The sequence below is a fragment of the Stylophora pistillata genome, chromosome 1 (assembly GCF_964205215.1).
Source record: "Stylophora pistillata chromosome 1, jaStyPist1.2, whole genome shotgun sequence".
NCBI classification, from domain to species: Eukaryota; Metazoa; Cnidaria; class Anthozoa; order Scleractinia; family Pocilloporidae; genus Stylophora; species Stylophora pistillata.
In genome coordinates, this window is record NC_142519.1 from 21,422,840 (window position 1) to 21,439,300 (window position 16,461).

Below are 16,461 nucleotides of genomic sequence, written 5' to 3' on the forward strand. Positions count from 1 at the left end.
CAATCGAAGATAGCTATTTCATAAAGAGGAAATAACTTGTAAGCATATTGTTGAACAGCCTCCGGAGGCTTTTTCTAATAAATGATTGGAAACAATAGCAAAATAAGGTGTTTGAAATGTTAATATGTAGCAAGGAAGAAACCATGTCACCCTGTTGATTTACTGAGATTAGGTTTTTGTCGCGATTGTGTATACAAATCTCGTCAGTGTCCTTTAAATTGCCACGGCAAGAGGAAGGAAATGAGCTGTTTTTAAATATATTCATATATATATAACCCTCGTATTTCATGATGAATTTAGATACACTTGAAAAGAAGATCACCGACATGGTTCCACAGCGTAACAAGCTTGTCTTTGTCATTGCGATCTTAATGCTCTGTGTGAGATCTGTCGAAAATATTGAGTTATGTCAGAAAATGACGATCAAAAACTGTGCTTCTAATTTCCATGAAATTTTCCAGGCCCTGGAGGAAAGGAACCCAGATCAGCTGTTTCAAAATTGCGCGGAAGTGCAGGTATTTCATGAAAGAATAACAATTTTTTGCGGGACAATTTTTCCGTATTGTAATGTATTTTTTATCTATTTAACCCTACTTATGACCAAACACAGTATTTAGGCAATTCATTGCCATATAAACCTTTAGATTTACATGAATTTATCATTAAATCAGCTAATCGAGTTAGCATTGATAATTTCTCAGTAAACTCCTAGATCTGACGCACCTCTTTTACTCACAATAAAAGTTCGAGGACCTAGTTTATAAGACAAGATTACGAGGAAGGTTGCGGAGGAAAGTTTCAAATGTTAAAGCGTACGTTTAAACTTGTTTCGTTGTAGAAAGCTGTTGACTGCCTGTCTGTTCCCCGCTGTTCTGGAAACCTCCTTACTTCGTACCGTTCACTCTTGATTATGACAGCGAGTTTGATAAAACAGAGCAACTTGTGTCCAAGCCTGAACTACGCTGGGTTAAAACGATACATGACAGGTTAAGTATTCCTCGTCGTTTTAGTTTATTTGTTGAGACCTGAGTAAGGGGAGGACGCCTGAAAACACCGGGCATGATTGGTTAGTGCACTCAACACCAGGGGGTCATTGTGTTGTGTTCTTAGGCAAGTCATGATGTCATTCGCACAGTGCCACTCTCTACCCATACCTTTCGGGATATGAATAGGTCTTGCGTGACTGTCACAGAAACTTCACAGGGTGTTGAGATCAAGGGCGTAGCTAGGGGGTCCTGGAGGGTCCTGGAGGGTCCTGGGGTGTCATGAGGGGGCCTTCTTAGTCACATTAGGTAACACGGCTTATGGTTCAATATACACGATTTAACAATCTGGTGTGTGCCTTCTGTTTGACAGTGACCCCACGCTTTTAGAAAGCTTAGCTTCTCCGACTGGGGATGGACTTGGTCGATAGGAGTCGAGTATTACTCATTAACCTAATTTTTTTTGTGAGCCACCAGAAATGAAATTCAATACCTTAATCAACATTTTACAGAATCATCGGGTGACAGGCAAGAAGATGCGGAAAAAGTGGAAGTCAAAGTACACTTTAAGTCAAACAGAAGTTTAGAAGAAAATTAACAGGAGATACAAAGGTTTCTGTCTCCTATTTTTCAAAACGCATTTTGCTCAGTGCTAAACTGAATCAATAATTTAGAGAAAAATGTCGTTCAGCGGTACGTTGATCTAGACAGAAACATTCTCCTTCAACGACCCTCTAAATCACTTGTCTTTGAATTAATTTACAGGTAATCCAATAATCTGTCATGGCAAGAACCCATGGCTCGATGAATGTGAACGGCAATGTATGTGTTACGATGGCGAACTGTTATTCTGTCATCGGATTAGAAAGGAATTCACAGCTATGACCCTACAGGAGCGAAAAAGATTTGTTGGTGCTATCAAAACCGCTGCAACAAACCCTATTCATGAAGATGATTACAGAAGAATCAGCAAAGTGCATGCCCGGATGCCTACCAAACTCCTCCATCACATGCCTCAGATCTTTCTACCCTGGCACAGGTGGTATTTGCTGGAGTTTGAAAACATCCTTCGTCAGGTTGATTGCAGAGTTACAATTCCCTATTGGGACTGGAGTAAGGACGAGAAACATTGGGCCCGAGGAACGGAGACAAACGATCTTTGGAATCCGGGTCCTCACGGTTTGGGGGGTGACGGAACTTTGTCTGATAATTGCGTTAGAGACGGACCTTTTAAGAAAGACGCTTTCTTTATACCTGAAGATACTGGACAAAATTGTTTACAAAGACGTTTTAACATGTCATGCTTCCTTCCAAGCAAAGACGTGATTAAAAAAATAACAAAGTATGAAAATTTTCTTGCGTTTGAAAAGTTTGTTCGGGAAAAACTTCACCCTACTTTTCACGACTGTGTTGGCGGTCATATGTTAAAACAGCACTCGGCTTCGTTCTCTCCGGAGTTTTGGATTCATCACAGCTTCATAGATAAAGTCTGGGCGGATTGGCAGATTAACGGAACTGGTCACACGTTCGAGTATTTCATAAATATCACCTTTGAGATGCCTTTGAGTGGACGGTATCCATGGGAGCTGTTAGATAATCATAACTTACCGGGTGGAGTTAAAATCAACTATAAAAATCCAGGAGATTCCACACTTGATTCAAGGCTGCAAAATTTTGTTTAAAAGTCACACAGCTTTGTGTTTGTGTCTGACTGATGTGATAAGTTCCAAGCTCACCATGAAAAAAACTGAGAGAAAAAATTTTCTTTGCTTGTTATCACCTCATGGACTCATACTTATACAAAACACTTGTTGTTTACATGTAAATTCTAAATGTTTCCACAACAAGCAATGAAAATGAGTCCTCGCCAAAGTTCTTTCATTTTTAGTCTAGTACGTTTACATTTCGTATATTTCATAAACCCAAGTTATCATTTATAGTTGTAATTTATTTTAACCGTTAACTGCAAAGGAGGGATAAGTCCTTTCATCCACATTCTTGGCGCAAGATAATCTTTGACAAGTGGGAGATTCAAATACTTTAAGTTGACAGTTTTCTGCTTTATGCTATAAACAAAACGTCTTTTACAAAAACACGTAAACTTTTTACGTGTTTTTGTCTTTTACATACCCTTAAATCAACTTGGAAAGATCGTAGTGATCGTTCAAAATTAAATGGATCTAATTTTTTACCTTCTCAAGAAATTGTCGGCGAGCGAGTAAATAGTTTTCTACCCTTTCATCTTGTACAATTTTACATCAGTTCTTCGCAGCGACATATACTGATGAAAGTCAGTAATACTACAATCCTTGGAGTCTGATTAGTAAACCAAAATGAGAAGGCGGTCTACTCGGCCGGGTGGACTGTCCAAAACAAATTTTCCTCCTACGTTGGAAGATGGTAGATCGAATCACAGCTTTTATTCCAAAGACTTTTCTAAATCCATTATTTCAGTGGTGTTTGCGTGCTGAGTCAAGCAGGAGTTCGCCTCTTAATTAAACCATATGCACATAAAATAAAAATGAAAATAAACATCATGATCAAACTTCTGTTGACTGAAAATGATCATATATGGTTCTTAGATAGTAAAGCTGAAAGACGAACAGCCACATCACCACTCACTAGTGTGTGTGATCCAATTTGGGAATTCAACTGGATAGCTTGCTTGTCACCCTGGTTCGCATCATGTAGCTTAAAAATATCATTTGTCTTCTTATCGTGATTATTTTGGAAGATGAAAGGACAGCAGGGTCCACGGAAAGAGGAAACGATATCTATCATTCCTTTGAAACTGTAAGGACACATGCTATATCATGATTATTTAGGAAGGCGAAAGGACAGCATGGTCCGCAGAAAGAGGAAACGATATCTATCATTCCTTTGAAACTGTTAGGACACATGCTATATCATGATTATTTAGGAAGGCGAAAGGACAGCATGGTCCACAGAAAGAGGATACGATATCAATCTTTCCTTTGAAAAACAAGAAGCGTGTTGTTGTAATGTGTCTTTTCATGGATAATGCAGTAAAAGTGTCCGGATATAAATTTTAGCTAATGATTCCTAAAAACCAATTAGGAGAAATAAAGAGTTCAATTTACGCTGGGTTATGTTAAGTGAAGGTTTCCCATCCCACTGATTTCTAGTTCAGTCTTAACAATAACGTTTCCGAGTCTCCAGCAGTAATTCAACTTTTGATTCAGTTTGAATTGAATATATTCTTTTGTAAATAGCCAAAATACAAATTTCTGGTAGTCGCATGCTTGTTCTTTTTAGGTGACATGTGCTGTTCGAGGCGCCAAGTTAGTACATTGCCTGTACCTGTAGAGCTAGAAGTTCTTATATCAAAGAGCTTGTGAAAAACAAAAATAAAAAGATCCCACGAGTCGACTTTGGGGAAAATGATTAACATTTGCAGCTGCCTCATCGTGATTTGCTGAGGTTGGTAATTGCCTGCAGTTTTTCTTTCTTTTTTTTTTTTTTTTTTGTTCACTGATCGGAAATTAAAATTACATAACCATCTTAACCTTTTTCATTCTAACGTCAGTGTGCGTATTCCCGATACTGTTCTCCGTACTTTTCTTAAGGTACTGACAAGGAGAATGTGTTTAACCAATCAGGAGCTTCTATGGTTGGTGATCATTTGGTTTATCCATATGACCTTATTGTGTTATTCAGGGCTGATATTGTAAGGGGGAATCAAGGATAGATGTTACCGACAAACGAGATAAAAGAAACCAATTTTGCCATTGCGCGTCGTTAGCCAGTTTTGACAACGGCCTTTCCGTTATCTACTAGACATTAACACCTTTTCTACAATCCACCGTCTTTGCTCAACAATCATGTTTGGTGTAGTACATGTTCTTCTTCTGCTGTTCACACTATTGGGCAGAACTGTTCTATCATCGTCACAACAAATAGAAAATTGCGCTGCTATGGTTATTCAGGAGTGTTCAGATCATTCCCAAAGGTTCTTTATAGCTGTAGAAAGTAGAAACCAGAGTCTTCGTGACAAGGATTGTAAATCTCTTCAAGTAAGTCATTAATGCGGCCTTTTAAACCTCTTCTCAGTCCTCGCCTGGAGATCTCTTTTACCCAAGAGAACGTCACCTGGTCTGTCTTTTCCGACCTATTCATCTTTATCGAGCGAGATCGAAACTCAACGATTAATGTCGCTCTGATTCGGAGTGAACCATTGTTATTAAATTCGGTTTGGACTTTATTTTCCAAAATTCAACGATTGTTACTGAGATCAGCCCTCATCAGTATAAAAAATCAATTTTCTTATTTTCAGTCTTCTTTGAACTAGCTTGGTGCTTATGTTCCCGTGTCGATATTGAGTTCTTTTTACGTTTCACAGGCCACAATTGATTGCCTTTCTGTTCCTCGTTGCCTTGGAAACCTATTATCAACATTTCGTCGCTATGTTCTGATGACAGCATTGAGTCTTTCTGAAACGTGTCCCCATCAAGAAATCACAACACTGCGAGGCTATGTGACAGGTGCACACACTACATGAGAGTCCCTTCAATATGTTAACATGGCTATAAATGTAATTTTTTTTAAAAAATGAAAATCGGTGACATCCAATTTGTGTTTATGCTCCTAAATTTCAATTGGTCAAATTCTCGGTCAGCAGGTCAATCAGTTAGTCGGTCAGTCAGTCTGTCGGTGGGTCAGTTAGTCAAACAACCAATCAGTCAGTCGTTTAGTGAGTCCGTGGGTGGGTGGGTAAGTTGGTCTGATTTAGTTAGTCTTTCGGTCAGTCCGTCGGTAGGTCAGTTCAATACATGATCAGTCAGTCAGTAGGTAAGTCAATCGGTAAATGACAGTCAGTCAGACATTCAGGTTGTCAGACAGTTGATAGATCATTTCTTAGGAGTATCAATCAATCAATGAATCAGTCTGTAAGTCAGCCAATGAATCCTCAGCATATCCCATTTCCATTCAATCACTGGTTGGTATACGTCTGTATCAGTTTATCAAGCAGTTAGTCAATGATAACGTCAGTCAGTGGGTGACTGAACAGATACACTCGAAAATTTAAATAAGGTAACGATATACGCGCATGTTAATCGTATCATCCATATCAGGGAATTTTAGCTGTCAAATAAACTGCATAACTGAGTTAGGGAAATGTCATGTCACCTTCTCGTAACTTTAGGGACCAAGATGCCTTGCGAAGAGAGTACATCAAGTGTTGATCAGTGTCACAGGAGGTGTCACTGTCACGATGGCAACCTAGAGTCTTGTTATCGAATACGAAAACAATTTACCGCCATGAGCCCAATAGAGCGACAGCGCTTTATTAACGCCTTTAAACTGGCTTCTTCTAGCCCTCAATACCAAAGTTATTATGAGCATATAACCACTCTGCATTCAAGAATACCGAGCAAATTTCTTCATCACATGCCTCAAATATTTCTTCCCTGGCACAGATGGTATTTGATGCAGTTCGAAAACTTTCTTCGTCAAATTGACTGTCGCATCACAATTCCTTACTGGGACTGGACCAGAGAGTCAGAACACTGGACACAAGCGGCCGTTTGGAGCCCACGCCCTAGCGGTCTGGGCGGTAATGGCATATTGCCAAATAACTGTGTTAGAAACGGACCATTCCAGCAGAAAAAATTCCATTTGCCTTGGTCTGCCGGTGGAGGCTGCATAAAAAGAGAATTTAACTTTTCTTGCTCTTTACCGAACCTGCAAAAAGTGCGTGATCTTATCCAGCTTGAGAATTTTACTCTCTTTGAACAGACAGTTCGTGAGCAATTCCACACGAAATTTCATGATTGTGTAGGAGGCACCATGCTTCACCACTCCACGGCGTCTTTTTCTCCAGAATTTTGGCTTCTTCACGGTTTTATCGATAAACTTTGGGCCGATTGGCAAAAGAAGGGAGTGGCTTTCCAGTTTCAGTATTACACCGAAATTTATTTTGCAATGCCAGGTTCTGGACAGTTCCCGTGGGAGTATCTTGATCAAGATAATTTACCAGGAGGCGTACGAATTGTGTATGAGAACTCACCACCCTAAAGGAAGGCAGGTAGAGGGACACATAGGGAGTCAACTTCTGTTCAGATCGAAGTGTCCCACTCAGTTTTCCTTTTTTCAAATTTCATTCCCATTGGTCGGCGTGTCTTAAAAAAAAAAACAAAACAAAACAAAAAAACTTGTTTCCTCTTTATAACTTTCTTGCCGTTCAGAAATGCTTAAAAGAAATATTATTAAGAATTTGTGAAATAAAAGAAGTTGCACTGTAACACTTGTGCCAGCGTGTGGTCATTCATGATCATTTCATCAGCAGTTGCACTCAAAAAAAAAAAAATAATACAGAGAAGAGAAACGTGAAGTCGAAACATAATAGAGCTCTTTCCAAATGAACATTTATGAAACGACCACAAGCGCATTTTATCCTGAGAAGCAGCTCACTGGAGGATGGAGGAACAGAAAAAATAGGAAAATCGAACAAACATATTGATTTTACTAGTTGTGTGGTTTAAAGGTGCTAGGCCTGGGATGACTGTGACTAGTTGTGTGGTTTACAGGTGCTAAGCCTGGGATGACTGTGACTAGTTGTGTGGTTTACAGGTGCTAAGCCTGGGATATCTGTGACTGTTCCAGTTCCCTTTTCACTAATATCTAGGTCGGCGTCTAATTGACGACAAAAATGTGAATATAGCCAATATTTATTTTATGAAAGTACATTCAAGATGCTGACAACCCAAGAAGACCATATTAACCTAACAAAATTAATTAAGTCATTTCTAATCTTGCTTTGGCCAAAAAAATGAAGACCACCACGATCCCACCTCAAAGGGTTTGAACACAAACATTAGTCCACAAGATCATTAAAAATTTGTTGAAAACATATGATCTTTACTGAATACGGAATTTTTATTTGGGTGCTGATATATATACATATATATCAGCCCATTTTGGAAAGGGGAGATGAGTTTTTGGTTGACTAAATGTGTAAGGAGATTACGCAAAACAATAAATTAGCCCCAATCCTCAAATATTTTGCTGATGAAATATCAAATTCTATGAACAACAGCAAAACCCAAAGAATAAAAATTGAGAGTTCACTTTCAGGAGTGCCCCCTTGAAAATAATGATTTCTCCTTCCCACTCCTAAACGGGAAGCTTACATTCAAATCCTCGCTGGAGTCATTTATTCTATGCTGTGCTTCTGAACAAGACTGTCAAGTGGTGGCTTGGTGGCTTCATGCAACAGAAACCCAGAGATCAGTCCCAGCAGTTACAAATATGGGCTACAAGGCCCCTACGACTAACACGTAGTGGAGGGATTGAACTGAAAATACTCCAGGATATGACAACCCAACAAAAAATTCACAAAATTAAATTAGTTTTGGGTCCAAGCACTTTATTTGGACATTTGCTCTGACAGAGTCAAGAGAAAGCAAATTTTTATGTACAATATCAGATGACAAAAGTCATTCTTCTTTTTAAACATTTTGTGTTTTTTTTTGTTTTTCATGGTTGACAAGAAATAACCAATTCCAATTGCTCATTACAACTGATTTTCTTATCAACACCATTCATTTGCTCCACACTCCACATCACAATATTTACACCCACTCAATGACAACACTTGATCTTTGACAATGTGCAACTGCATAATCTATCAGACAATGGCTCCTGAAATAATCATCGCAGCTAACTATTAGATGTCCATCTCAAACTGGGTGGGTACCTCTCCTGAAAAAAGAAGTAAAAAGAAAAATGGTTCTAACAACTCTTTTGCTGTTTGTTTGATTTTACCTTTCAATCCCTGGGAGTGACTAAGATCTAATTTCTCCCAACAATACAACCCCTGAATCACACATTAAGTTCACAAGAATAAAGGAAGTGATCACCAACTAAAGAAGCTCTTGATTGTTGAACAAATTCTCCTTGTCAACAGCTTAGAAAATGTGCAAATAAACGGTGAGTAGAATATGCATACAAATGTTCGGATGCAAAGGGTTTATGATTTTCTGGGAAAGCTAAGAGCAACTGCCCTTTCCTTTTTGTTTTTCTCTTTTCGTTTTGAAATCTTAATTTTCAAAGTGAAGAAAGTGTAAGGACTAAATACAGTAAACATGGGCCTCAATAGGTTATCTACAGCACCTAGGATTAACAACGCACAAATTACAGCAGTTACGAGTGTTTCTGCAGTAGACACACATGACAGTAGACATTCCACTGGTTCATTGCATATTGAACTTAGTAATTAGGCTTGCATGTGTACATTTACAGAAAGCAGTTTGAATTGTTAACTATGGGATGAAAAAATTAAAAGCTACAATTAAGGATGTGTTTCCTTACCATTGCCATTCTTATCACACTCTGTTGCAAAGCCATGGATGCCATTGTCTTTGCGAACCCCTGGCTTCAACTTTGCATCACAAGTTACACCTGGTATCATTGGCAGATTCTGTGGAGGTGTGCGTGACACTGGAGAATTGTGCAATTCCAGTAGAAACTTGCGCTCATATATTATGTGTGTCCCTAAATAATTATAAAACAAGGCATTACTAAAAGTAAAATAAAACACCACAAATGATGAGATAAAAAGGAAAAAAGTTACACCATTCACACATGAACTAGACTCACCATTAAAAAAAAAGGAAAAAAAAAACAGCACCTAAGCTTTAAGGCAATTTTGAATTTTTCTGGGTGACTTCAAAACTGTTTTAAACAAGATAAAAGAGTGGCCATCCGCCACTTCAATTCAGAAAGCGAATTAAGAACAAGTGTTGGAACCTTATCTCAAGAGGTAGACCTAGTTTACTGTGGCTTATGTGTAAGTTAACAGTGGATCTGCTTAAGGAAGCTGCCCACCACTCTAAAATTAAACAATTCTACTTAGATTTAATGATGAGAAACATTGACAATAAAACAAGTATTTATGTGAACATATCATGCCACCACCTGTTAACAAGTTCAGTCAAAAGTTATCACAGAACCATTACCAAGCCAAAAACTTCCCATCACACAAGTTCTCAACAGGTTCCAAGACATGCACTAGGCAAGCTGTTAGCAAAAGGTTTCTCCTCAACCCATAGCATATTTGAAATTCCTCTAAAATTCATTACACCAGACCACAAATACCATAGCAATATCAAGGAATCAAACATCTAAGTAAAGCTGAATTGAATGTAAGATCTAGGATGCTCTCATCTCGTAAGTTTGCAATATCTAAAGACAACATAGAATTGTATAGCAAAGGCTAGATGTAAGCCAAGCACATCGCATATCAGGTAAAAGTTTCAATTTTTGCGCTTTTCACAGGTGAAAGTATGGCAACCGAAGTCATCTTATAACTTTGTTTTCACAACATGCTACTTTAAATGATGAAAAAGGAAGGCCTAGAACAAAAAAAAAACATACCATACAAGCTGATTTGGACTAATGGAAAATGTGGCATTCAATGTTAGGCTTTGCAAGAACCTGATATAAAATCACTCCCATTTAGGACGTGAAGAGACCTTTCTAGGACACCTGAACAAACTTGCAGATATGAGCACACCAAGATTATAAACTCCATGTATTCCCGGTTTCTAATACTTACTTGTTGTGAAATTTGTAAAATTTATCTGATGGGAATGAGTAGGATAGATCTGTCACCTTTGTGCTGAAATCTCGCAAGGCCAGAAGCATTTAGTCATACCTTGAGTCCGAGTCTCCCAATAAATTTTTCATTAGACTTGTCTGAATATCTAATCAGTCCAGTATCGCGAACTTTCTTACCTTTGTGACGATTATCCAAATGTTATCGACATGACTTGCAATTATTCAAATGGCTATTTAATTGATAAAGTTTGACGCACTCATACCAAACAACCGTTCATAATCAGTAAGAGGTGTGCGTTTGTAACGCGTATTCAACTGGATTAATTTTACGTATGCAAATATCACAATTTTTGAAATCATTCGCAGTTTAGTCCAATATTAAGTCCTGGAGATCCCGAGCTATAATGGTAGATAGGAAAGATTGCTTTTCTTACTATATAAAAGATTTTCCTAAAAAGAGAGGCCTTTTTATTTAACCGTCATTTATAATGTATCCTCGAAATTCGTTGAACAGGTGCTTTGAGAGAATTGAGATGCAAAACATTCATTTAGGCGATCAGACATGCCAGAATAATACATTTACAATGTAATAAATAAAGAATGGCAATAATTAACATTTGTCTCCGCCTTTAGGTGGGAACATAAGATCTTAAAGAAGCATAAGAACTTAAGAAAAGGTATGATTTTAAAACTCTACACTTTGGAAATGAAAACAGTAAACCTAGAGCAATCCGATAGGACTACTCGAAGCTCGCATCTGACACACGATGGGGATAAAGACTCCAATACGAAAATTGTCAGCGAAACATTCGAGGAATCAAGAGAGCATGAGGACACAGTTAACGGAAAGCATGATAAAACGGATAAATTACTTTATTTTACAATGTACAATATTTTAATTGCAGCAATTAATGAATTAAAACTTTGAATATTTTTCATCACTATTGAGAGATATGACTCAGTGCAAATGTAAATCGGCATGTCACGCGGTAAGATTTAAACTCAGCATCGATTTAGTGGAGGCAGCTGTTGCGCACCGTCAGTTCTTACAGCTCGTTGATGACCATCCAAGTTTATACTCTAGTCCGCTCGTTCAAAATGCAATAAGAAGGTAAGTTTGGTTCAACTGTACTATTAATCACTCAGTTGAAACGTTTACGGGTATGGCCTTTGGGATCGAAATAAAAAGCCCACAGTTTCCCTTTTCACCGATAGGTTTTGAATTACCGAGTAACAGCACCTTACAGAGAAACCGTACCGTAAACAATTGCCATAAAGTCTCGGAAACTATTCCCTTTACGACACACTGAAGTTTATTGGCTACCGAGGCATGTTTAAGCGAAAGAATAGTCACATGTTCTTAAGTAATCAAAGAAAACTCACACGTCTCACAAAAAGTACGTTTGTCTACACGTCACGAAAATAATCTTATCGAAAAAGCAAGGGAACAGTTCAAATGCTGACCTTCTCATTTATTTTTCACGTCCCGAATATAATTCATAGATTAGTATCGTTTCTTTCCCAAAAGCTCACATCATAAAAAATTAGGTGAATTTCAAGTTCGACGTGTCTGTTACAATAATGTAAAAGAGGTAGAGTGCAATATCATCATCAGATATGGGGATTGATTTAGTGAGGTCCCCACTCTCACTAAGTTTTAATTTCCGAGTACCAAGCACTGAACTGAGTGAGGAGACTGAAAAGAAGGAGTAGAAAGTTAAAGTGTGGGCTCACTAAACAGCGAGAGAAAGAACAGAATGAGAAAATCAACGATTTCAATCAATCTTGTTGTCCTGAAATGTATCGCGCACCCATGGTATCCTCCCATCCATGGAGTCTTTACAGTCGGATTGCAAGGAAGCCTTTACTTGACTCTAAACTGATTTGAAGTATTTTTAACCTTGTTTTTCTTTTAGGTATGAGCTTTTCTGCCTGCCTTTGCTCGCTCAATCCACCACCTCAGAAATTGCGGCACCACTCGACATCGCATGGGTTTGGCACGTGCACATGCTGTCACCTGTCAATTATGAAAGGGACTGCAACGAAATTGTCTCTATACTACTAGATCACAAGATTCTAAGCGGAGAGCAGCGTCAGAAAGGGCTTGTTAAGGCCAAAGCTCTATGGGAAAAGTTGTATCCTGGCGAACCTTTTGAAGTTGACCTGACGGCCGCTGCTGACAATGCGCAAGATTTCAAATCAAGAATTGAGTATGACATCGCAGCTGCTTGCGCTCGACAAAGAGTCTTTTATTATCAGGTGTCCTTACCTCACTATGAAGATAAGAAATTTTTGACTAAAGCAATGGAGAGGTATAAATTACATCTCATGCTCAAGCGAGATAATCCAGGGACGTTTCTTGTGCCTTGCTATGACTTTGACCTCATTTGGCATGCGCATCAAGTAAATCCCCTACTGTATAAAAAGGAAACCACGGAAATACTGGGAAAAGTACTTAAACATGATGACTCGGTGAACGACCGACAGCCTGGCTCAAAGCTCAACATGTCTGAAGAAACAACTTGTGAAAAATGGAAAAACCTGGGCCAAGAATTTGCAATGAATGGAGCCATGTTCCGCGGAGAGCCTCCACTTGGAACTAACACATTAACAGGGCCCGTTGACTACACTTGGCTGGCAGCGCTCGAGTACACTGTAGATTTGACCAAATTAGAAGTTGAAGGTCTCCCTAAACCAAAAGCATACACCGTTAAAATCGAAGTCGTGAATGGTGAGCGGGTCCTTAAAAAACAGGTTCGCGGGCCAAACGCGACACCTCTCGAATCCAACCGTGCTTTATCAACGTTTACATTTAAAACGAAGAATAGCAATAATCTCAAGGTAAGAGTCTTAATGCAATAATTATTTCTCTTCTACGAGTCAGAGTTATTTATCGGTTGTCTCCTTTTCATTTGATCTGTATTCTAAAGATACGCTCTTTAGAGTTCCTCTTCTCTCACCCATTGACTACCCCTTTAACGGCAAAAATGTAGTCTGTTCACTCCAAAAAGCAACAACTCGTAATGGTAAAGTGACTGAGACATTAAGGCCAAGCCCAGTGAGATTAGATTTTTTTTATTTAAACAGAGCTTTTTTTCGTTGAATCAGTTTCGGGACGGTTAAGTAACAGTGGTAGGTTAAAACGGTGACCATCATCGGAAAGACCATTGGTTGGCAGGATCGCAAATTGTACACCACTGGGATTTTTTTGTATTGGAATCTAATCATTAAGTGTTATGCCATACGTTCCATACAAGACCACCTTTAACTTTGTATTTTATTTCATCAGGTTCGTATTTACCAACCAGGAACATGCTCTTGCTTCACTCATTCACTGGACGAGTCTGTCCAGTGCCTGTTTGTAAACCATCTGATCGGCAAGGTTCCTTACCAAAGTACCGCCGAGTCTGAGCCACAAACGCTGGAGTTAACTGTAGCTGACAACCTGAATGTTCGATTTACTACTGTGGCTCATCCCCCTAGACTAGATGGATACTATTTTACGGTGAGACCAGAGAGAAATTTCAGTCCAGTCCAACATCCCGGTCAGATACTAAGTTCGCCAACGCTCTTTCTTTCGCCAGCTTCTTTGGCTTCCTCATCAGTCCCTTCCGAAATGTCGCTCCATTGGGTACTGGACAGTGGGCGTCGACAGGCGTTTACCTGCCGAGTGGTGCACTCAGCTTTGCTGATGTTCTCTTCCGTGGAGGTTATCAACCAGTCTGGTTGTGTTGTTAGTACGGGACACTTACTACGAGGGAACATACTTCCCACCAAGGAACAAGTGAGCAAGCCACAAAAATGCTGTACTTTGGATGAGAATGGTGGAGAGAGAGCAATGCTTATAAGAGGAAGTAAAGACTGGGAAGTCTGCATTGGAAAATGGGAAGGGTTTGTTAAGGGTGTCCCTGGCGTGCCTGGTATAAAAGGGCAGCCAAATAATCCAGGTGTCAAAGGAACGCCTGGGGTGAGAGGCCAACCTGGACATTTAGCCATCAAATTCTTTTCACTGTCCGGAACAAAAGAGTGGAAAGAGGTTGAAAAACGGAGAGACCAGTTCTGGGTGGCTCTTGGCAAAAAGTTAAAGCTCAGCATCGACCTGCGCACGGGCTTGATTTCGTTTCCTTCTGAAGTCCATCACGTGCCGGAGGTAGTTGCGCTCGGATTATCAATTACCATTCTTCATCTTCTATGCCAGCCTTACACTCCCGCCGAAAGTGCAGATTACTCGAAACCATCAGTTTGCGCTTCACACCAGGCCGACAAACCAGGCAGAATTCATAATGAAGACCTTGCGTTAATAGTGGCAGCCGGTTACTATGCCAACACTGTACCGACTAACTCGTACCTAAAGTATGAAACTGGAGGAGGTGCCTGCGGAGGATGTGGTGGATGCGGTTGATGCGGCGGTTGTGGTGGCTGTGGCGGCTGTGGTGGTTGCGGTAGCTGTGGAGGATGTGGAGGTTGCGGTGGCTGTGGCGGTGGCTGCGGAGGATAACTAACTGAGATGATGTCATAAACATTCATTGTCACAGACAATTGATGATCTTAAACTATTAACTATTTCGGTAATTGTAAGATACTGAGGAACCTCGCAGAAAACACGCAAGGTACCTGTAAGATCACTGGTAACTTAAAGACAATGGTAAGAAACGGCAGAAGTGTGCGTAATCCAAGGCCTCGTTAGAAATGAACAGTTACTAAGTTCTTTGTTGTGTCATAGAATACGAAATCCGATTAACTCCGGAACGTTAGTCTCGGTTTGTTTTTCGAGTAAGTACGCTCTTCGGTCATATTATAACACGTTTTATATCACACTATAACATAACAATATCTATAATATTTGTCATAATGACATGTATCAAAATTCTTTGTATTCACCCTAATCAATCGCAATCTAGAATTTAGTCCATTAAGAGGTAAAATGAACAATATCCACAGATTGCAACTTAATAACGGCTTCTGTAAATCAAAATTAAGCTGTTTAATTGTAACGATGGCGATTCACGCTGATGAAGAGCTAAAGCTCGAAACGTCAGCTGAAGAATCTCTTTACGGGGGCCGATTCACATTATCATCTCAATTGGATAAAACATAACTTTCTTACTGTAGCGAATATGCCTGTCAGAGGACGTAGTGCACTCCTAAAAAACTCCTCTTAGGATTGAGAATTTTTGCCATTTAATGTCATAGTTAACTGATCAGATTTTAATAAGATTATATCAGGCAAAGACGGCTTTAAATCTGGTAGAAATCGAAATGCAGTCTTTCAGTGCTATGTTCGCAGTTGTAGCTAGAGTCGACTTTTATTTCTGTTCCGTCAAAGTTTTGTCTGTCAGATAATCCGAATCTCTCTTGCTGCGTCATGTTCTTTTGTTTGTTTGCTTTTGCTTTTCCTTCTCTTAGTCTTCCCTCAATTGGTACCAGTAATACGGGATATGTGTTAATGTGCAGTCTAAAGCGTTCATCCGACGTCACGGTAACCTTCAGCATCACGGACAGATAATTTCTCGAGTTGCGTGTCGGCTGTTTGTCGTTAAAGATCAAATCTTGATGAAATGATATTTTGATCAAATTACAGTGAAACCATCAAATTACAACATAACTCATATATCTCATTCATGTACCAAACAAGCCTCCCCGTTGCTGAAGGTCAAAATAGCTAAAAAAAAAACTTTTTGGTCACGAGACATTGACAAGACACATATGGAAGAGTTTCAAACTTTTATTCAGGCTGTGAAAACCGCCCGCACTTTTCAAGTTAAATTCGGAAACTTCATTGTTTTCGGTCGTTTAGTTTCATATTGAACAATTTAACCAAAGAAATCCACGCGGAAAGTATGAGTGTGAATGTTTTTTACCGAGATTCTTTTCGAAGAAACGAGTCAAGGATGTGCCT

General features: G+C 39.3%; 3 protein-coding genes and 1 pseudogene across 5 annotated transcripts; 3 read left to right on the top strand and 1 right to left on the bottom strand.

The window, feature by feature from the left end:
* Positions 1-124: 124 nt before the first annotated feature.
* Positions 125-3,532, top strand: LOC148741655 (uncharacterized). 2 transcript variants are annotated; one of them, XM_088743905.1, is made up of 3 exons: positions 125-515; positions 839-986; positions 1,749-3,532. In XM_088743905.1, the coding sequence occupies exons 1-3, from the start codon at positions 288-290 to the stop codon at positions 2,663-2,665; spliced, it is 1,293 nt and encodes a 430-aa protein (XP_088600031.1). In that variant the 5' UTR covers positions 125-287; the 3' UTR covers positions 2,666-3,532. The 2 variants fall into 2 exon arrangements, 1 of the variants encoding a protein (XP_088600031.1); XR_015994925.1 differs by lacking the exons at positions 125-515; positions 839-986 and adding an exon at positions 1,007-1,595 and having other exon boundaries at positions 1,749-1,879.
* A 990-nt stretch (positions 3,533-4,522) lies between these two features.
* LOC148741656 (uncharacterized) lies at positions 4,523-7,470 on the top strand. The gene is made up of 3 exons (XM_088743864.1): positions 4,523-5,017; positions 5,344-5,485; positions 6,148-7,470. Exons 1-3 carry the CDS (start codon positions 4,826-4,828, stop codon positions 7,017-7,019), a joined length of 1,206 nt encoding a protein of 401 aa, XP_088599990.1. The 5' UTR covers positions 4,523-4,825; the 3' UTR covers positions 7,020-7,470.
* Positions 7,471-8,349: 879 nt separating this feature from the next.
* LOC148741657 (eukaryotic translation initiation factor 4E-binding protein 1-like) lies at positions 8,350-10,010 on the bottom strand. The gene is made up of 3 exons (XM_088736139.1): positions 9,962-10,010; positions 9,315-9,497; positions 8,350-8,705 (listed from the first exon to the last, which is right to left on the bottom strand). Exons 1-3 carry the CDS (start codon positions 10,008-10,010, stop codon positions 8,671-8,673), a joined length of 267 nt encoding a protein of 88 aa, XP_088592265.1. The 3' UTR covers positions 8,350-8,670.
* Positions 10,011-11,515: 1,505 nt separating this feature from the next.
* LOC148741658 (uncharacterized) lies at positions 11,516-15,153 on the top strand (annotated as a pseudogene). The gene is made up of 3 exons (XR_015992505.1): positions 11,516-11,673; positions 12,479-13,403; positions 13,852-15,153. The product of XR_015992505.1 is annotated as an uncharacterized LOC148741658 (transcript).
* Positions 15,154-16,461: the final 1,308 nt, after the last annotated feature.